Source organism: Brugia malayi (assembly GCF_000002995.4).
Source record: "Brugia malayi strain FR3 genome assembly, contig: Bm_v4_Chr4_scaffold_001, whole genome shotgun sequence".
Lineage (NCBI taxonomy): Eukaryota > Metazoa > Nematoda > Chromadorea > Rhabditida > Onchocercidae > Brugia > Brugia malayi.
Window position 1 is genome coordinate 9,145,050 of NW_025062478.1, and position 22,505 is coordinate 9,167,554.

A 22,505-nucleotide genomic window follows, 5' to 3' on the forward strand; every position below is an offset into this window, starting at 1 on the left:
GTTAGAGTTTCTGGCAAGATTTCTGCTTTTTGTATATTTCACAAATCGCTTAAAAAAAAAAAAAAAAAAAATCAACATTGTCCTAATAGCTTTAAATCCAAACTTCGGTACAAATATCTCAAGTCGAATTAAACCATTCGAATTATCAGAGAGCTCCGTACAAAATATTAACAAGTTTGCTAAGATTTTTATTACAGAAAAAGTAATCAAATTTTGTTCAAGAAAGAAAATCTAATAGCTAAGATATTATCCTAGGATTTTAATGCTTGGTGAACCACTAACTTCTATCAAGAATCATAGATATACTTACGAACTGGTATGAAATATGAACTGGAAAAGTTTTCTCTTTCAAATTATCTTAAGCAAAGTGGAACAAGTGAAAATCTTACGGTTCTTTGTTATGTCATTACGTAATGTACTAAAGATCCGTAAGATCTATTAGCTAAAGCATTATCCAAGTTCGTTAACATCATAATGATAGCATTGTGTACAGCTGTTTAGCTTAACTATGTATTACATAAGAAAGAATGTGACAGCAAGCATATGGTGACGATTTGGAAGAGAGGACGAAGTGCCATTTGCAAAACTTGTTTTCTAGTTTTTGTCGTTAGTACGACAGCAGCGTCGCGTATCTTAAATATCGCCTCGACCATAACGAATGACATTGGGTAGTGAGAAGCTATTATTGCTGCATTATTTCTTACTTTCCTCCAATCTTCACATCTATAATATTTACATAATTTTCTCTGATAACTTAGATGCATTAGTATTATTAAGTTCTAAGTATCAATGAAAATGAAATTTTTCAATCGAACTTTTCTTTCCTCAGAACTGTACAGATTGTAAATGGTATTATACTGTCTACTCTGTGGTTAAAAATCCGATATTAGAATGCATCACTATTAGGAGAAATGATCGATTTGTGAAGTCCAATTCTGGCAAATATTTTAAGAGTGGCGAAAATTTCATATATCTTTCATTGTTGTATTATTACATCCCACTTGTCAGAAATCATCAGAAATAGTTGTAGAATTGAATTGTTTGTTTGTTATATGTACTTTATGTAAATTTTGTCAAATTTTAAGACTGCTTTAAAATATTTTAAGCAAAATTACCAAACATTCAAATTTTTTGAATCTCTTTGGTGGTCTTTTTTTTCAAAAAATTAATTGGGAGAATATGTAATTTCAATATAGCAAATGAATAAGGCTTTCAGATGAATAATTAAGAAAATCCTACAAATTGCTTATATTGCTCTTCTCTTTTACTTTCTAGAATAATGATAATCGAATGTGACTTCATTACTCTTTCATGTAAACTTCGATTACTGTTTCTGAATTACTGTGAGATATCTGCTTGTGTATATTTGATCCTTTCTAGAAATGGTACGGATGAGTTGATTAACTTCCTTTTGCTTTATGCATGTTATCATCTCCGAAAATACTTTGAAATCTTTCATTGTACCATTTTGTTGCTTTCTCAATCATCATTTTCCTTTCTCTTTGAGTCTTCCATGAGATCAATATAAATTAGAAAAATTAGATTACATTTCGGTAATACTGAGATTCCAAGAAATCTTCATCACTCTTTGATTTAAATTCCTTTTCAAATTATTTGTAGAATACATCATTAAGAAAAAAAGAAGAATGCAGGAGAAGGAAATAGATTTGCATATAATTAGGTAAAACTTGTCCACTAAATGGTTTACTCACTTTTATTATTAATTATAAATCAATTTATAATCTGCTCTAATGTACAGTTATTATTTCGTGTCAAAATTCAGATTTTATCGGTCCATTTCGTATATATTGGGATATTTAGGGTATAAATTCGTTAAATATTTTGTTTAATTTTAATTTAGGATTAAACCAACCATACTAAATTTTCTGCTGAGCTTTTAACCTACGATCAGACGCTTTCATCTCTGTGCTTTTTTTACACGTCAAATAATTTGTCCATCGCAGTACTAAAAGTTTTATGCATGATGCGAACGATTCTTATTTTATCGATGTGTAAATAAAAAGCTGTCTCAACAGGAAATATTTTGGAATGAATGCAACTAATGTTGAATTATTACAGGTAATAACAGATTACCTTCTAAACTTCAACGAAGTAAATTTAAAAAGTTATAAGCATGTTTATTCAGATTTATCATCGATAGAGACATCGCTTCATAATTCATCTCATCTACACCTGCTTTAAGAAATAGTTCATCTGCTTTTAACTTCATCTGCTTATGAAAAAGTTACATGGAAAGGGAAGACAAACACTAGTGAAAGGAAGTGACAAATTATGTATGACTAAGAATTGTATGCCTTGACTAAGATTGACCGTTATTTGTGTAAATAATGGTTAGTAAACATTGTTGATAGGACAATAAGTTTCAGTTTACATTTCATTGTGATAATCATATTTGCAAAATTGGGTAGAATATTCAGCAATGAAGTTATCAGACTATTCAAGCATTACTTTCATATTAAATATTAGAGGTTTTCATTTACTAAAATAGATTATGCAGTCATAGATTTGATATATTGAATCATTGAAATTAAATTTACCACACAAATAAAATCTTTGATGTGCATATCTGCAGTGTGCAAATATGCTTACTCTGCAGATCTGACTGATTGAAATTTACCCCTTTTAACATGTGCAGGAAGAGAAGTTAGATGAAAATGCAAAGTTATAGAAATTTCCTCAAAGATTTTTTATTAACTAAATGAAGGAGATAATAATGACTTATTCCTACATCGAGAATGAATAATAAATTATTAAATTAACGACTGAATTCACATGCACATTTTGAACTTTTTAAATCTTTCCATTATGACTGAAAGTATAGCTTGCATGCAAAAAAAAGCTGTCACGGCATGTATAGCGACAACTCATACAGTTAAAAAGTGTGCAATTAATAGGAACTAATGTATCTGATTTTTTTTCAAACAATAAAGGGATGATGATAAGATAGAAAGGAGTACTTAATTATTTAATTAAGATCTGAACGAAATTAAATTAAAATTGCTTAATGATTAATTACTTATTTCGCTTGATACGATGAGTATTCAGTTGGAAGTATGCAGCCGGTTCTCACCTTGATTTTAAAATCGTATTGACACTGAGGGAATGAATCGACAGTATTTGGTAATATTTCCCCTAGTTTAGTTCAAATATGATTACTAGTAATATTTCTTGAGATATCCATTACGACATATGTTGATACTTTGTTAAGAACATTTACAAAATAGCATTTGAAGCTATTTTCATCACAAATTTTCAATTTGCAGAAAGCTCTGAAAGAGCGTACTTCGGAATGCGATTCATTGAAAAAGAAGGTGGAAAAGTTCGAGAGAGACAGGTAACTATTTGTTTCTTTTTCAGTATATGAATTCAGTTTACAAATTTTCTCAGCTTAGATAATACTTAAATTGGTGATATCACAAAAATGATCATCTCATCTCATCTGTAATTGGTAGAATTTATACCTATTAAAATCGAGAAGGCAGTGTATAGCACTGTTATTATTCCTAATTAATATCACTATATAGCCGCTGTTATCTTGTAAAAAAAAAAAAAAAAAAAAAAAAAAAAACAAACTACCAAAAGTTTTTCGGTTACATGACAAATGAAGGATCTTACATGGATTTATTAGGCTGGTTTCTGTGGATTGAACTTTCCAGCCATTTTCGAAAACTCATTTCGAGTACAGTGATTCAAGTGACAATTAGTGGGATGGACCGATTTCTATGATACTATTCGATTATTGGAAATAAAGTTTTAGTAACATAAGATGAAAGTTTATGTGTCTGTGCTTATGATGCTATTATCAAACTAAGTTGGACTTTAATATTCCAGACAACAATGGGAAAATCAGAAGCGTGCGTTGGAAGCAAAGCAACCAATGGATGTCCAGATGTTACAAGGCCAAAAACGGGAACTAACCATGCAGCTGGATCGGGAACAGGCTGAAAAACAAGAACTTTTCATGCAGGTTTCATTTTTTAGTCTTTTTTCATAAATTTCTTTTTTTCTACGAATAAGTTTACTTGTCCTTGAACGAAAAAAGTGCCCTCTGCAGATGCATTTTTTGTTTTGTTTTCAACCATTTAACCATAGCAGGTAATCTTTCAAAGATAAATTAATGATTCATTTTCAAAGTATTATAGATAAACGACAGTATTATAGAAAGTATTATAGATAATCGACGATATTTTTAAGCCATTTCAAATCCATTCAAAAAAATTATGCTGAGTATTAAGTGTAAGAGAAGAAGGACGAAAATTCAATTTATAATTTGAAAGTCAATCATAATCGCAAATTTCATTATCTTAATTTTAGATTAACAGTTTAATAGCGCAATTAGCAGATGCAAATCGCGTTACTTCAGACCAACAAGAATGCAATGTACTGAAAGATGAGAATGAAAAGTTGAAGAAACAAATCACCGATATTTTAGTTAGTTTTAATTCAATTCTTTTGTATGTTTTTTTCTTTTCCAGGAAAGTAGAAAGTTGTCAATGAACGCATTAGGTTTGATAAAGCATTGATATTAATAGCAAAAAATATTTTCTAATCAAAAATGAAATTATATTATCATTTTCTTTCCTATTGAAGTGTTCAGAAACAGCTGCAACACTATCAATTCAATAATAATGTTGCGGTTGCTGCATATCATATCACTGAGATTTTCAGGCTGTTCAATCACAGCTTAATACAGACGTGCACAATTTGCAAGAAGAAGTGCGATGCAAAAATCAGCAAGTAGAAAATGCTCAAGATGAGTCAAAAAGACTTCGTTTGATAATGAATAATGAGAAGGTCCAACTAAAAAGTAGCATTGAAGAGTTGCAGCGCGATTTACAGATGAAATCAGCTGCATTGCAAAGCTTAATGCTTGCCAAACAGGTAATTAAGTATCTCATTTCTAATAATATCTGTTTCATATATCGATTCCCCTCTTTCTTAATTTCAGTGTGATCTTTCTAGGATATCAAGACGAATGAAGCAGACTCAGCAATGATAACTCAGTTAACAGCTGAAAATGAGGAATTAAGAGGTCAAATTGATGTGATCCGAAATGAGATTAAGGGACGCGCTTCCGAAATTGAGGAAGTGAAATCAGAGAGTGGAGAAGTAAGCTGTACTTCATGAAATTTCTGTAATAGAACGATAAATTACTTTTGTAAAATAATTCCAGCCAAAGGACATATCAGTTCTCTTGAAAGATATATCAACTTTCTTGAAAATCTAACCTCATTACAATCAAAATTTCTCTGACTATGTAAAGCACTGCAGTCTACTGATATTAATTCAGTTTTCTTTTTTTTTTTCATCAGAATTATTTTCCCTTTAGATCATAAAATGCATGTTTTAAGATATTTATAAAAATATTAAAGAATTTTTTTGTTGCACTATTCCATTTGATTTAGAAACTTAGAAATCTTCAAAGCGAGTTGGATTTCATGCGAGAAAATGCAAAAAAGAAGGAAGCGGAATTGTCCAAACAGAGTGATGTAATTTCTTTTATTGCTTATTAATTTATAATTTCTTCAGTTTCTTTTAAATTTTCGAGTACGTCATTTTAGTTTAACAGAACTAATATCTTCATAAAGCACTTATAACCTGAAAACTTAATTTTTTTGGAAGTTCAAGGTTATACTGGAATCTCCTAAAATTTAGGAAATTGGAAAGTTGCAGAGTGAACTCAATTCTGCACTAGAAACTATGCAGAAGAGAGAAGTTGAATTATCATCCATGCGAAACAATGTAAGCAAACTTCAATCTGTAGTCTAAACTGCAACTGCTAAGTTGTAAAGTTTGTGATTCAACGTTTTCAGCTTGATTCAGCTCCGTAAAAAACTGGAATTATTCTTTTAGCGTGCGCTCTAGCAAAGTTTGCTTTTTAAGGTCTATTTGTTTTGGAAAATTTCATGAAAATTAGTGAAATTATGAAGAGAAGGAATTTTTGGTATTCGTTTTAAAATAGGGAATTTCAGGAAGTGCATGAAATATCACAGCTTCGAGAAGACATAGAGAAATATAAATTAGATGCGGAGAAATTAAGTGAAAGACTGGAAGAAAGCCAAAAAAATCTGGTAGAATGTGAGAAAAAGTACGTTTTGAATATTTTAATAATAAATTCATTTGCTGTAAGGTATTGCTTACAACGCTGCTGAAATTCTTTCCTATATTTAATCTTTCAAAAAATATTTTCTTCCGTTTTGTGGGAGTTTGATACCTGTTAGCATAACTATTGTTAGTCTGAGATTTAGTAAGGTATGAACAAAAAAGAATGAAACGGATGTAATGTAGAAGAGACAAGGCAAGGGATTATTTTTGGTATATACTGCCTAATATTGTTTTGATTCCTCACATCTCAATCCTAAACCTGAAATAGGAGTTGGAAATTGTGGATAAATCTTCTCATGCTCTTTTGTCAATCATTTTGTTAACTTGTTGTTATTGACATTATTGAATTTTTCAAAACATTTTCATTCTTGAAAGATCTAAAGATGGTTATTCGCTACATGAAGGTCTTAGTAAAGTCTAATCGAATATAATCATTCTAGTAATAGTGATAACAACATAAATAAATTCATATTTCCTTTTCAAAATCATATAAAATATTGCTGATAGTATATGACAGTTCTGAATCATTCGTTTCACTCTTGATCTCACTGGTTCTACGGAGTAATATCAATGTAAACTGTAAGCTTTATCTGACAAATTAAAATACAACTTTGCACAATGATCTATTCTTCTACCTTATATGTGATGTTTTTACTTACTAACTGCTTAACTTAGGTATGATGCTTTGAAAAAAGATACCGAAGCAAAAATCACATGGGGAAACAATGCTTTGGCAGATGCTAGAAGGAAATTTGAAGAAGAAATAAAACAACAGGAAATAAAACATAGTGTTGGTTCCTTTATTTGTTAAATTTTACGAATAAATTTTATCTTATCTGCAAGTGCCTTTATGCTTGTTTTATATATTGTTTAGAAATGGAAGTATTGCACTTTTGATCTAACATATTTGAACTGTTGTTCCAAATTAATATGCACTGTATCACGTAATAAGGAAGTATCTGAGGAAATCTGTTTTTTATATTCGAATAATGAGCAAAGTTTTATTAGATTTTTTCATTTCCTAAATGGGAACAATTAATTTTCTTAATTTATATATGTAAAGGTATTTGTCAGTCAGTGAATAATGAACACACAAATTACTTTAGCAGATACTAAGAAGAAATTTGAGGAAGTTGAGTTCTTTGTCTTTCATTTTAGGATTTGAAGCAGAGTTTAAAAATGGAAGAAACGCGAACACAGGAAGCAGAACATGAAGCAAAAAATTGTCGGTTGAAAATCATTGATCTAGAAGAGGAATTAAACGTTCTGAGGATACAAACTGATAAACAGCGTAGTGTTGATGAGCAGGTAATTTTGGGACTAAATTAGTTCTATAATATTTCAATCATTCTGTTGCAATAAGAAATTGCATTATTTCGTTTATACTTTTTCTTGACTCTTTAAAACTTTTTGTTATGATCTCAACCGGACTTCTCCATAATCAATCAGTTCAGATGAAGTGCATAAGAACAACTTCGTTTCAGGTGCGGTTATTGCGAGAAGAATTAAAGCAAGCAAGGAATAAAATATCCGCTCAGGCTGCAGATCTAGAAAAAGCCGAAATAGATGCTGATGTGGGTAGATTAGCGGTATAAATTAAATCTGTCCTGTGTCTGTCACTGACTTAACTTGCACACTTGAAGATTGAGCTGAATAAGACGAGATTAGACTAGATATGTTATGTAAATTGAAGTAATAGTTATAGGTAATAGTAATGTTAACAAATCATTTACTATTCAAAACTTGTTTTCAGGAAGCGGATCGTTCCTCTCGAGAAACTATTGATGAACTCGAAGAGGAAGTTCGTTCTCTCCAAGAAAAATTAAAAATTCTGGAAATTGATGAAGAAAAACAAAGCAAACGTCTGTTAGTGACTGAGCAGGAAATGATGAGGAATCAGGAAAATAGGTAAAAGAAATTTATTGTTAAAGTGAACTTTGCCTGCTAAGTAAAGTAACACTGTTTTTACTGAATTATTAAGAAACAAAAATTTTCTTCGACCTTTATTTATATCATTGTATTTCTGAATTCAGTGAGAAATACGAAAAGAAGTGTAAAATGCTGACGAAGGAGCTAGAAGAAGTTCGCACTGCTTTCGCTGATACCAGTGCACTTCTAGAAACATTCAAAGCTGAAAATGAGAAATTGTCGGCGAAAGCAAGCTTAGAAGATGAAGTGCTCACATTAGCTACCTCACTGCAGTCAGCTCGCGATGAGATTAGGTTTGTCCTCAGTTTTGAAATACTCGAATTTTTAGGTTCATGTCGAATTTTGGGTAAAGCTGTAGGCTTAAATTGAAAGTTTCGGACTGATTTGAAGGAAGGATTTATAAGGTTGCAGTGTGATTAACTTTATATTATATTTTATAATAATATAGGAAGGAACATTGTAACAAATTTTCTATTGTTGATTAAAATACACATAAGAATTTAAGTAAGTTTAGTATGAAGCATGATGAAATCGCAAAACTGCGAAAGGAATTACGTGAGTTACGTGAAGAAAATGAACGTTTGTTGATGGATATTGATGTACAAACTCAGGCATTGCAACAAGATGCTCAGTTGGCTCGATCTGAGTGCGATGAAATGAGGAAAGAAATGGAAAAATGTAAGGTAAATAATAAATTCACTTAAGATTTTATTATTTTAATTTTATTTATTTTAGAATGAAAACTGTCACTAATACATAAAAATAAAAAACGATTAAAAAAATGTACCTCAAGGAGGATCACCGAAGAAACAATTATTTAGAGCATATTATTGTATAAAATATCCAAATTTAAGGGTTTCCAAGAATCCAGAGTCAGAAACTGTGATTATTTGAATTGAAATTTGAAGCTTTATTTCATGTCACCTTTGAAAAAATCATTCTTCCATTAAATGAATTACGTAGTGCTTGAATTATTTTCTGTTTCTAGAATGACAGCGTTGTTCAACAGCAAAAGAATGATGTCATTTTGATGGAACTTAGGAATGAAATTTCGAAACTTGAAGAACAAGTTATTGAAAAGGTAATGATAAACTTATTAAATTACAGACTCGGAAACGACATATGTGTTGGCTTTACTTTATTTCAAAAAAGTGTCATTGTTATACCTAATTCTTAGTAAGGAATGGATGGTTGAAGTACAATGGGAACTTTTTCATATTATTTATTCATTTTTTCTTTCTATAATGCATTATCATTAATCAGAAAAAAAAAAAAAAATAAAAAAACAGCACAAAATTTTTATAACAATGGGATTAGAAGAAATCCGATTGAACTTAGCGAAATATGCAACAAAATCAAATCGTTTGACGGTTTGAATGAGAAATTCAGGACGAGAAATAAACATCACTGTTTACTTTGCAGGAAAGAATGTTCGCATCAGCACAAAGTGATTTGGAATCGAAACATCAGAAAATATTGATTGAAACTAAGCAACAATATGGACAGAAGATTGCTGAACTAAATAAAGCAGTTGGAGAACTAAAAGCTTCTGAAAGCGGAAAAATTAACAAAGTAAGCTAATATTTATAAAAATCTCGTAATCATAATTACAGAGCTTCCAAATGTGAACTTTAAGTGAAATAGGGAAAGGAATTGAAAGATGTTTAGGTTCCATAAAGAATGTGAAGAAGTTAGTGCAGGATATGAAAAAGTTAACTGCTTTATTTCCAAAATTTCTACATCATTCCAATTTTTTTCATTTCTTTTTAATCGATTCTTTTTAAGTCGTATAGACTTGCAATTTTTATATATGTTCAGTTGTTATTAATGAATTTGTAAAATGTTTGTTAATATAAATGCAGTGGTCTTTTTTTTGTATATATGAGTTTTTTATTTTCAGAGTTATTTTGGAACTGTATTATTAATGCATAATTTTGTTACTTTATAGCTCAATGCTGTAATGACGAATCTGAGGAAGGAATTAGTTGTCAAAGGCGGCAGTGTTGCATCTTTCAGAATTGACCAACATGATGAATTTCAAAACAGTAAAACACAAAATCTTGATTTGAGTCCAAGATCTGATTTCGAGGAAAAATTGGCTACTTTAAAGGAATGTATAGCTGATGTACTTGAGGAAAAATTGTTGTTCGAACAAAGCGATTGCCAGTTAGTGTTGGTCAATAAGGCTACTCAAACAAAGACGGAAATAGAAGAGGGAAGACATATCATTTCTGTAAATAATGATGATGAAGAAGAAGCTGTAAAGCATAGAGATAAAGATGCTGTACTGATAAAATTAGACGATTGTAATTGTACAAGCAGAAGTTGTGGTGAAACGAATGAACAAATTTGGAAGTCGAAATCCAGTAGTGAAGTTTGGGGTTTAAGAGCAGAGTTAGCTTTTCTGAAAAAACAAATGAAGGACGAAGAAATGGACAGAAAGTGCCTTCAGAAACGTATCCAAGTGCTTCAAGCAACCGTTCAGGAAAATAAGGAGGTTTTGGATTCGATTAAAGAAACAGAAAAAGATGTAAAAAGCGACAAACTTGAAACCGAGGGACGTTTAGATCCATTTGAGGAACAGATTAAAAAATTGAGAACAGAATTAATGAGTGTTCAGGAATGCCGAGAACAGTATAAACGAGAAATAGAAGAAAGAGACTTGGACATTACTAGTTTGAAGAAAGATATTGAAAATTTAACAAGCGATATGAGGTCTTGCAAAACACGTCTTCAAGAAAGCAGTCGTCTGGAAGAACGAAATAGAGTCATTGAGTTTGAAAATAAAAATCTTCTCGATGAATGCTCTTCACTGAAAGCGAAGCTGACGAAATTAAAAGAGCAGTTTGTCGAAATGGAAAATGAAAATAATAGGAAGCATGTTGAGAAAGTAAAAGATCTTAATCAACAACTGGATAAAGCTCATCAGGCCTGTGAATTATCGAGAGTAGAAATGGATCGATTGCGAGAGCAGTCTGAAAATTTGTCAAAGGAAGTGAACTATTTACGAAATTTCTTAAATATCGCTAATACGGAGAAAGAGCAACTGAAAACTGAGGCACTCGAACGACTGAAAGAAATGGAACGGCTATCGTGGTAATTATAATAATTTTCCTTTTGCAATTCATTATTTGGATGGGAAATTGCTCATCCATTCTTAGTCGTTCACAATTTTAATTTACAAGAAATTCGAGATATTTTTCATGTGTTACTTTTTCTCATCCGAAATGTTTTTGTCGCACAAAAGGTGCACTGTACTCTGTGCTGTAACATGCTTTCTATCTTAGCTTACTGCCATTTTACTACTCGCTTATCAACTACATTGATAATGCTATTTTAATAGCGTTTTACCATAACGTGGGATGTATTTATTACGTTTACTTTTTCCGTTTTCCAATTTGTATTTCTGTATTATCACTTAAAGCTTTGGGCTCATTAAGATTTCGCAGAATTCATGAAGCTGTAACCTTTTCTTCAGATATGCTTTACCAAAATTAAAAAGCAGTTAGACTGAATAACTTTTCTCTCTTCATTTAAATGTTACTTTACTGTCTATAATTGGTTTCTTAATCATGTAAGTGGTGCTTGTCGTACTTTTATTTATTTATTTGGTGGCATCATCATACTTTTCGTGTTGCCATGCTCATTCTTTCAATTCGCCTAATTTTACACAGCTTGTTGTTTTAAAAATAATTTCCGGAAAATTTAAAGTTTAAATCAGAACTAAATTTCAGAGCTTTACCTTCCGCTTCGCTGTCGCTAATTCTTTTTGTGTCATACGTCACTTCCGATTTAAAATTTTTAACTAAATTTGTTGAGATCGAAGTAGGAAAATTACTGTTATCTCATATCTTTGGCAAAAGAAAAAAGGCAAAAGAAAACATCTTTCCTTCTAACTATTTGTTAATGTGGGAATCTTAGATCTGAGTGGTTTTGTTTTTTTGTTTTACAGTGAACGGATGGAGCTAGAAGTAACTCGACAGCAACTAGATGAAGCGATAGCGGAAGGTGAGCGTCAAGCTCAGGAATTAGCAAGTTTAAAAGTTCAAACTAAAAGTAATGAAGATTTGGAAAGAGATCGGCAACAAGAACTCCATGATTTACGCGAACAAATTCAGACCATCGAGGTCTGGTCAAAGCCTTTTTGATTTTAATATCTGCTCAGAAACACTTTCAATCTGTCGTATCTTGTAAAGTGCATAATATTGTCCTTATTTTTGTGATAATGATTTATTTGCCTGTAACCGAGAGTACCTCTCTTTCTACGACAACAACAAGAGGTTGAAATTGTTTTGACATTGATATTCATACCTATGAACCCTAAAAAAAAACATCTTAAAATCCTTCAGGTTTTGAGGTTTTTATTTATTTTTATTTTATTTTATTTTTATTTTTTTTGTTATTTAATATTTCTGAAGGATAGTTATTATTTAAGGGACAGATGTTCTTTAATGTTTCTGATTGTTATAAAATCTTTTTTAGGAGAATTGGAAAATGGAGTGCAGTAAGAGCGAAGCAATTACGCAAGCTGCAGAAAAAGAACTTGAAAAACTAACTAAAACAAATGAAACATTTATCGAGGACATTAAAAGGCTCACAAATGAATTAGAAGTTGAACGAAAACGAATCATCGATTTAGGTTCGTTACAGAACAGTGATATTTGTTTGGTTGTATTCTAATTTGAAAGAGATGAATTTTCCTGCATTCCTAATTTATTTAGTTACATTGGTGAATGTTTCTTTAATTTTTGATATCTTAAAAGGTCGAGCTTCCTCGTATATTAATAGAATTTTTAATGTTTTAATTCAGTTTTAGGTATCGAGAAAATGCATCTTTCAAATGAAATTGGACAACTCAGAAATGAAGTTGAAACACTGAAGACAAAAAATGTGTTAGACGAGGATTTGCCGGATGTAAAAAACAAGGTTCAGAAGACAGATTTGGAAATTTTTTTTTCTTTATACACAGATAAGAAGTCGTTATGATGGGTTCTTTTCACAGGATACTTTTTTTCCATAACTTTCAAGAAATAGTTAATAAAAGATTTTGATATTGTTAGCATTTTATGAACCATTAAATGTTGTGAAAAATCCCTAATTCTGTGAAAAAACCTCAAATAAAAACGACCCATACAGCCTTATTTTCTATGGATTATAGACTATTTGTGATATTTTGTGTAATGGTGTACAACTACTGGTGCAAAAGTTGAAATTTTCACAATTATCTGAAATTATCACACAGTTTATGAATATAGAAGGAGACAGTTCATCTTTGATTTAATTATTTCAGTTAAACGAATTAATGGCAGAGAATGCTCAACTGGCAGGTGAACTGTTGAAGGAGCATAATCTGTTGGATAAGGAACTGAGTAAGCAAGATCAACAACTGGAAGGATTATTGAAAAAGCATTGCAAAAATGAGGAGAAATTATTGCGAGAGAAGAATCGAGAAGAATTGATGAAGCTTACAGAGGACTTCGAGAGACGGTTGCAACAGTGTAACGAGGAGTGGAGAGTAAAGTCAAACAACCAAATGGAAATACTGAATCGAGAAATACAAAGTGTAAAGGATAAAAACAAAGAATTACTAAGCCAAAATGAAAGGTTAATTTAACAAGCAAAGAAAAAAGGCAAAAGTTTCTACATGTTGTATAAGATTCATTCTGCATTAGGACTGTCCTATTATTCGGTGCATCATCATATCTTTTAATGACAATAGCATTGCATAGCAGTAACATTTGAAGCAGCATTTGCTAACTTTCAGAGGAACTCAGTTATTCTATGCGGTATCTAATGGGAACAATTCATGATCATTTGTATTTAATTAATAATTAAAGGAAACATTTCTCGAATGATCTATATTTACAAACTTGCACGTTTCAGAAGTTCTTTCTATTTAGTACATCATCAAATTCCAGAATGCGAAAGGAAATGGATGAGATGCAGCAAGAAGTGAAGAAAAGCAAACAAGTATCGGAAGAATTGGATATTAGGGAAAGGTTAAAGAAATCCGATGATAGCTTGTCCAGGTTTCAAGATTCTCTGATTCCTAGAAATACATTTTAGAGTAAGTAAAGTTAGGTTCTTATTTGGATGACAACGACTATGAGAATTTACCATTCAGTTATAAAATCATATTAAGCATTATTTATGCTTCATATGTTCAAGCAGCATTTCAGGTTTGAAACAGTATGCAGCACTCCCACACCACCACCTCGTAAAAGGATTGGAAATGAAATAACCGATGAAATATTGCAGGTGTCATTGGCGGAAGAAAATAAGAAACTGAAGAAAGATATCGATATGTTAGTCTCATTATGCCTTAATCTGCTAAATCATTTTCCTTTAAATAATTTAAAATTTTCAAAAAAACTAAAATGAAACTTTCATTTTTTTTTATCAAGGCAGTAGATTATAGTACCAAAAGGAAAGCAAAACAATCGAATGAGACTATCTCTTAGCAAATCCACGCAATTTTCAAAATGTTATTAAGATTGAATTACACACCAGGGCAATTTACGGGTCTATTTATGCTCTGAGATTTATCTTTACTTTAGTTTCTTTGGGTTTTGATTGATTACGTATAGTATTTTGAATATTTAATCTCCAAGTGTTACTCTAAATGTAATAAGAGATTTGCTTTAAGTTTTGATCCATTATTTGCATATTTATTGCTATGACTATACTTCACAGTCAAAATCTGTTAGTAGATTAAAGTAACACCTACATTTCATAATATTCGAATTTCTATCTCAAATCAATTTCCTAATTTTTATGTCACATCTCGATTAAGCTCAACTTCCCATTAATCGATAACTTCTAACCTGTATTAGTCTTTTATTTAATTTACTTATTATATTCATAATAATTTAAGTTATCTTTAACTTTAACTTTTTAATATGGGTTTTCGTACACATGTAGAAGGGTTTGACCCCTATACCACAGGTGTTTTCTGACTTTCCGTTTTTTCATGCATTCATTCATCTATATTCCAAATGAAGTATGTTTACACAACATATTATCCTTCAGCAACCCTTTTCCCAAATATATTATAGTTCATGTTTCTGTGGAATATCGCTTTTACTTTTTCTTTTCTTCTTCTTCTTTTTCCCTAATGTGACGTGATTATGATAAAAGCACTCATAGTTAAATTACAAACCTAGATATTCATCAAAACTTGCAGAAAGGATCAAAATAATGTGATTCCGAGCTAAACGCGAAATTTTTCGAGCAAGATTGAAGATTTTAGAAGTTTTTGTTAAATGTAAAAGTCTTTTTTGGCACATTTTAATGCCCCAATTAATAAGTGATAAAAGTCAAAGTCTCTTGTTCTCTTTTTCTCTTCTCGCTTAACTATTAGCTAATTAAAAAGTAAATGAGCAAATAAGCGATAAAATAGCTTATGATATGATTTTACACTTTGGTACTATAATAATTACAGTTAAAATGGAAGCAGCTGCTCATAATCTGAATAAACATAAACCAAATGACAATTTTGACTGATTGCTAACAGCTTTTCTTTTTCTTTCAGAAGATTTAGACCGGATTTAGTTTAACTGTAATGAATATAACTCAAGCAATATTGCATTTCCCGTAGCACTGTCCATTAATGGCTGATTAACGAAGTGATTGGAACGTTTGCCGATTACGTAATGTAGTTTCCAGATGATGGCTAAGAAATCAATAGAAAACTTGTTACATACGGGAACACATCCGGGAAGTTATGTAATTCATGAAAGAAAAACATTCGTCTGTGAGGTCTACCTTTACTCCTATATGTATTTCAGTTCCTTGATTCAACAAGTCTTGTAGTTGCGCTAATCCAACTTCCTGAGGTGAAGTATTTTAAGAAGCATACCACCTTATCAAAAATTTCTTTTTATTTATCATGAGATTTGTTAGTTATTATGGGTTTTGAAATTTCAAAAAATATTAGGGTAAAATAGTGAATTTTGATTTCGAAAAGTTTTATTCTTTATTTCAATGCAAATAAATCTGATTTAAATCAGTTAGTTTGGAACTAGAATGGTTAATTGTAATGCATTCTTAAAAATCGTTGTACGAGTGCAAAATTTAATATCTTGAGGTTTTTGTTTTGAAACACAAAACAGTGATTTGTTCCTAGACTGATCTAAATTTTTGCTTCTTTCCTGGATGATTTGCTACTAAAATAAAATCGATACTGAGTATGAAAAGTATGAAGTAGCTAAGGTATACGGTCCCCAATTTATACTTCATTTCTTCACAATGAATTTATTAACATATACTTAAACAAGTGCTCAAAAGTTTTGTTATCAGGAAAGGCACTACTATGAACCATAAAGGTTTAAGCGGAACTGTGCTTACATTTTTCATTTCGGTGCTTTCTTTAATGCGCAACCATTTAGTCGGATTATAAATATGTTCCACATAAGATGGACTTTCTAGATTCTGAAATTACGTATTATGCCACTTGTGGAATATTACAGAAGTATTTGCAGGGTATAAACAAACCTTATAACTTGGTGTTATTTCCAATATTTAAATTAAACTTAGAAAAATTGCCAGAATTAATGATGTATTCAATGGTATTTCGAAAACGATTACTTTATATCAGTATATTTTCGTATTTTAAGTTGCTTTTATGGCATATGGTTCAAAACTTTTCAATACTCGTTTCTTCATGTCACTACATATGTATATATAAACATATAAGATTAAGCAGTAAATCTGAACGTTTCTTTTCCGGAAAATATTTATGTAACTCTTTATTATTACTTCCATATTCTCTCACAAACTTGAAAAAAGTGGAAAAATTCTTATTGTTAAGCAGTTTCAAGTGTCTTTTTAAGAAAAAGTCAGTACACGGTACAACAATAGTTCGTCCTGTTGAGGGCACTGCAGGGGTTCAGGAACAGGGCGGGAAGGTTTCAAATGGTCCTTATGATGGAAATACGATAGTTGTTTTAAGAATGGAAAATGCTCTCTTGATCATTTTATGATGAACTTTCGGCTGTCTCTTTTTGCCTTCATCAATTCCACTAATATTTTTCATGTTATATACCTGAAGTTTTTCTTCTATTTCCGCTTTTCCTGATACGTGGCATATATTTCTTCCCTTACATTTACCGTACTTATATCCCTACTTAAGGTAGTCGTTAAGCTAATCGTGATCATCTTTGATGGACGTCGATCGGCTTCAACCTTTGATGTTCATGAAGAAATCACTTGCTTTAACACATTTGGCCTTATTCCGCCCTCATTAATTTTATTTATTTCTATTCATTTATCTCATTTCATATGAATCATTTTATGATAGTGCTTGATCCAGCCGTCCTTGCTGGAAATCAATAATAAGTTTATGACTGAATTTTTTTTATTGCATTAATGCTGCATTCCGGTTGCACACGAATGTAAAATGATCCATAAAATTTCTAGATTACTGTGATTGCTTGACAAGTATGAACCTGCGGATTACTGTAGTAAGTTAGTCATAACGATTTTCTTCCGTTTTTTCTGTGACCTTACCTGACCCGTATTTCATCAATTTTGTAACCTCGTTAGTTTAGTCATCATGTTGCATATGTTTTGATTGAGATTTGACTCGTATTATGCGAATTTTTATATTGAGTTAGAATAATTCAGTCCTAACATCATTTCCTATTAAAATTTCTCTAATTCGAACTTTGATATGTAAAGCTGGTATCAACTACTGATGGATAAGGAAGGATTTAATTTGCAATATTAATTTAATTTGAAACCTATTTTGCATTTTGCTGTACTGTAATATTCTTATCATAATATGGAAAAACTCCAAGTTCAAGGAATGAGCTCATCACAGTGAATAGTAATGAAGAAGTGGAATTGGAGCTTTCATTTTTCAGGCAACATAGATTGGTGGTCGTTCTCAGGCGAAAATTACAATCAATGCAGCAACAACAACAACAACAACAACAGCAGTAGCAGCAGAAATCTGATCAGTAATGCATTCTTTCCCAAAATTTAATTGGTTTGTTTTCGTTGATTTCACAAATATTTTTTGTGATCTTTCAATTTTTAAATTTTCACTCTTTATGAGAATTGTATAAGAGCGCTAAGGAGTTGTTTTGTATAGAATGCTTTGACAGCTTAAAGTATTTCTTCATCCATTTCAATATGAACATCTTAATTAGTGCCTTAGGCCATTCTTTTCGTAATAATTTGTCTAATGAATAGACTTCTCATTCTCTTGAAATACTGGTTTCTCATTTAATTAAATCTACATTAGTAGTTGAAAGAAAAAATGAAATAGAAATTACCGAATCAGAGTATACTTACAATGTTGTTTTCAAAACTTCTATTGAAACGTGATCATTTATATTAGTGAATTTAGGAGTGATACATATCATTATTGTTTTTTAGTTTAACTCAGTTTTTTTCCTATCTTACACTTAACTTTTGCTAATTTCATTTTCTTATTTTCATTATTCGCTTTTTATTCCTTAGGAAATTTTTTCTTGAGATTTGTTTTCTTTTGTTGGCTGATATCAGATTACATTAACCACATGAAGTATCTAAACAGCATTTTATGTCAAGGAAAATAAGTACTTTAAAAGGCTTCTTTTCTGGAATATTTTTGATATTTATTAGTTTCATTAATTCGAACATTTTTAAAGCTATTTGAATGGTCTTTGTTAACCCCTTCAGTTCGACCTTTTAGGGAAGGTATGAGAGATATATAGTTACGGATGAGGAGCTTCTCGTCCTTGTCGCCATCGTTTTGGTATCGGTTTAGTGTGTCTCCGTGAGTGGCACTGTATTGCTTTACTGCTGCTCGAGTTTTGTTTGCATAAGAGCATTTGGATAGTGGTCGAATGATAGGACGGGAAAGCGTAGAGAGGTTGCACAGAGAGACTCAGAAGTACAAATTGATTCCGCCATGAGGAAAGAACAGTATTGTGTTCTCGTTATTTTGATTATTTCAATCTACAACAAACTCGAGCTATGTACAGATGAATGGACAAATATTAAACCATAGGCTAATTTTAGAAGCTTTATTTCAAGCAGTTTTTCAAGATAATTTTGAATCTACAAATTTCTGCAAAAGCAGGGAATTCACGATGTATACAGATTGTTTTGAAAGTTTTTAAAATATGAGAAGTGTAAATAGTCGATTCGTGCAAATTTTTTGAAGTCAAAAACTGTAAAATGACATTTTTGTGAAGAAAATAAGTGATAGTAGAGGAAAGAATGATGTAGTGAAAGTGACTAGTGACTAGTTTTATGTGAGATAGTTTTATTACTTGGGTATAGAAGTGTTTCGAGATAGATGAGATATTTTCTTTTCTGGGTTTGGAAGCTTGCATTTGGAAGCTAACTTCAACAATAAAAGTTTTTGAGATATGTGAGCAGCAATCGAAATGAACTAGTTACTAGAGTTATACTCTCCTTTAAGAAGTTCCGTTGGTACAGCAAATGAGTGAGTCTGAAGTACCTAGAGAGAGAAAGCATTGCAGTACTTTACATTTCATTACAGTAATTTATTTTGAGGAACAAATAATCACTATTCAAAGAAGCAGAGTGCTAGAAGTAGTCAGATAGGAAGTTAATTTTGAAATGGTCTACTTTTGTACATTCGTTGAGAATTGATATGGGAATATTTGCAGATTACATTTTAATAATATCATCTATTCCTAGCAAAAGTAATTGTTGTTTATTTTGTATAAAATTTACAAAATGAAAAGAGATTTGAGAGAAACATAGGAAAAAACAGAAATTAGAAAACTAAAATGGGAGATGAAGACGATTTTTGCTTGTATTAAGTCATAATTCACAGTGCAATATCACTACTGGAATGCTTTTGACTCACATTTTTCTCTTTTCTTTATCAAAGGTTTGTCTACATAGATGCTTAATTTATTTGTAGGAAAAGAGGAAATTTAAGAACTAAATCTAGAGTATAATATGCCTTTTGTTCAGACACTTTTTATATCTATAAGAAGCTACAAATATAAAAAAATGGCTTACTTTATGACAATGCACAACAGTAAATATTTATTTATTTCTTTATCAGAAGGGGGTAAAACCCTAAACAAATTCTTCTACATTTAATATTTGTTCTTTAAACATGAATAAAACCAATACTAATATTTGTCCTCACTTGGTATATTCACCTCCCCCTGTCCCCCGGTGTAACCCATATATAAACAGGTCTCGATCGTGGTTGTCCCCTCAGTTTCTCTCTCATCAAGTACAGTCGAAATGACCGCTTTACTTGAAAACGTTTCATGTTTCATTTTAATATGACTTGTATTTTTGAACGTCATGAGCGCTTATCTCTTTGTTTCTGATGTTGTTATTCTATCCTATTTATTCTACTTTTATATCAATCAATAAATCAAATATTTATCAGAATGCATTTCGTGATGATAACTTCTATAAGTTCCTATCATAAGTATGTATTTTTTTATAGTAGCACTAAACTTGGGTTCTTCTTAGTTTTAGAAATGTTTCAAGCAACAAATGATAGATTTATTACTTAGTTTGAGCAATACATTTGAATTGGAGTGGAATTTGCTAAATTTCTATTTGTCATTATTTCTTTCTGTTATACTTGATGTATATATTTCAGCAGTTGGATACAAATTACATGATAAACACTGATTGATAATTTATATCTTACGGATATGTGATATCGATTTTCTTCTTCTTACAATATGTCGAGAATAATGTGTGATTCATGTTGTGATACTACTCTACATCGTTTTTTGCTGTAATTCTTATTTAATTTAACATATAAGATAAAGCAGTAGAAAATTACAATTTAATTTAGGAGCATAAAGCTGAAGAAGGAAGATAACTGTATCAATATCGTAATTATAAATGTTGGTTAATTTTTGAAATTGAAAGACGAACTATTCTTTAATCCCACCTGGTTATTCAGTCTTTCAAATATGGACCAAGGAAGTGAAGAAATTATACCTTTTTTCAAAAAACTGATGTGCGCATAGGTTTGGTGATAGACTCGAATTTTGTTAAAATATCATTAGAAAACAGGTAGGAAAAAACACTTCCAGACAGTTTATTTTGTAGGTTCGATTCAGATATTTTTTGATTTCCTAACTTATCTCTTTTTAAATTGAATTCAAATTCAGATATGATCCATTTCATTCTATTCAATTTTATGAGATTTAAAATTTGATCAAAATTGACTTAGCAGAAAAGTTTTTAAACCAATAGATAAATTTATCCTTCTTCTCCAACCCTATGCTCCCAAATTAATTCCTAATTTTTCGCTGTTTTATCTCATGTCATTTTCCAAACTGTATTATGCTCTAAATTTTCTGTTTTCTTTCGTATTTTAACTCATTTTTGTAGATATTTTCCATATAAGATGTAAAATTTTTCTCCTGTGCACTTCTGTTCTGTTCTGGACTATAATTCCTTTCTTGACCATCCAAAAAATTACTTCAATGCTGCAAAATTTCTGCTGGAATTCTTTTGAAAAAATATTCCTCATATGAAAGTCATTTGAGCTGACTCTACTACAAATAGTAAAGTCATTTTTGCAAACTTTTATGTATTTTCTGTGGTTTCCCTAATCTCTAACTATTTCAATCATTACCATCCGAAATACGCGTATTTTTGCTCATTTGGTATTTTTATTCATCTTTAAAAAAGTTAAATTTCATTCTGTGCATTTTTAAAATTTTTGAAATAAAATATAAAAATCATTGATTTTGCATTCTGTTATTGTCGCTTATATAATGAATTAAGTCAAGATTGGAGGAAATGTTTCTTGCAATACGAAATCTGATTTTTGTTAATCATTGTCTCGTAGAGTTATCACCTTTATCATAATCCTGATCCTGTTATTGGACCTTTAAGGTCGTGGTCCTGCAAAGTTTTTTCAGTACATTAATTTTCTGAAATTTCCATTCGTATTAGCTTTTTTGAAGTAACAGTAGTGGAGGTGATCAACCAGATGAATACTTAAACTTTTTGTTGATCAGTTCAGGTTGTGGTAAGTGATGAATTTTAGACAGAAATAACTTGGTGATATATACCTATCTGTACTTACAGATCCCTTCATTTTCATTTGTTTACCCATTTTACAAATGACTGTAGGTAGGGGGAAGTATTACACAATTGAGAAGACTTCACGGAAGTTAGGAAGGAAATGTTAACTTCAACTTCACCTTCCCTTTCCCATTTATTGTCCTCGCCTTCACACCTGACAATAATACTTTCGATCTATTAGATCCATTGATATAACTATTCATTTGGGTGTGTTTTCGTACTCCAACTACAATGTCTATCCATTAAGTTGAGAAGTGCCCAGAGCGCAGTTTGGCACACAAGTACTTATTGTTGTTACATTAGTTACCAAAAACAATGAGGTATTCCATTACACTTCCTTCAACAGTTGTAATGGAATGCAAATTTCTTAGCTCTTAAAAGGCTATAAGTTCATATAGAAAAGGTCATAATAA

General features: G+C 30.9%; 1 protein-coding gene across 1 annotated transcript in view; it reads left to right on the forward strand.

The window, feature by feature from the left end:
* Window positions 1–17,997, forward strand: part of Bm10502 (Uncharacterized protein) — a gene marked incomplete at both ends in the record, with an annotated part of 34,303 nt that extends 16,306 nt beyond the window's left edge. Inside the window, 24 exons of the mRNA XM_043082205.1 lie at window positions 3,285–3,355; window positions 3,853–3,988; window positions 4,336–4,452; window positions 4,690–4,902; window positions 4,984–5,130; window positions 5,427–5,510; window positions 5,677–5,763; window positions 5,994–6,109; window positions 6,802–6,916; window positions 7,285–7,434; window positions 7,611–7,700; window positions 7,880–8,034; window positions 8,160–8,348; window positions 8,570–8,738; window positions 9,044–9,136; window positions 9,478–9,627; window positions 10,004–11,151; window positions 12,008–12,182; window positions 12,538–12,694; window positions 12,872–12,981; window positions 13,346–13,659; window positions 13,974–14,084; window positions 14,235–14,360; window positions 17,919–17,997. Of these exons, the coding sequence (XP_042938139.1) occupies window positions 3,285–3,355; window positions 3,853–3,988; window positions 4,336–4,452; window positions 4,690–4,902; window positions 4,984–5,130; window positions 5,427–5,510; window positions 5,677–5,763; window positions 5,994–6,109; window positions 6,802–6,916; window positions 7,285–7,434; window positions 7,611–7,700; window positions 7,880–8,034; window positions 8,160–8,348; window positions 8,570–8,738; window positions 9,044–9,136; window positions 9,478–9,627; window positions 10,004–11,151; window positions 12,008–12,182; window positions 12,538–12,694; window positions 12,872–12,981; window positions 13,346–13,659; window positions 13,974–14,084; window positions 14,235–14,360; window positions 17,919–17,997 (4,302 nt within the window). The remainder of the gene's footprint in view (window positions 1–3,284; window positions 3,356–3,852; window positions 3,989–4,335; window positions 4,453–4,689; window positions 4,903–4,983; window positions 5,131–5,426; window positions 5,511–5,676; window positions 5,764–5,993; window positions 6,110–6,801; window positions 6,917–7,284; window positions 7,435–7,610; window positions 7,701–7,879; window positions 8,035–8,159; window positions 8,349–8,569; window positions 8,739–9,043; window positions 9,137–9,477; window positions 9,628–10,003; window positions 11,152–12,007; window positions 12,183–12,537; window positions 12,695–12,871; window positions 12,982–13,345; window positions 13,660–13,973; window positions 14,085–14,234; window positions 14,361–17,918) is intronic.
* Window positions 17,998–22,505: the final 4,508 nt, after the last annotated feature.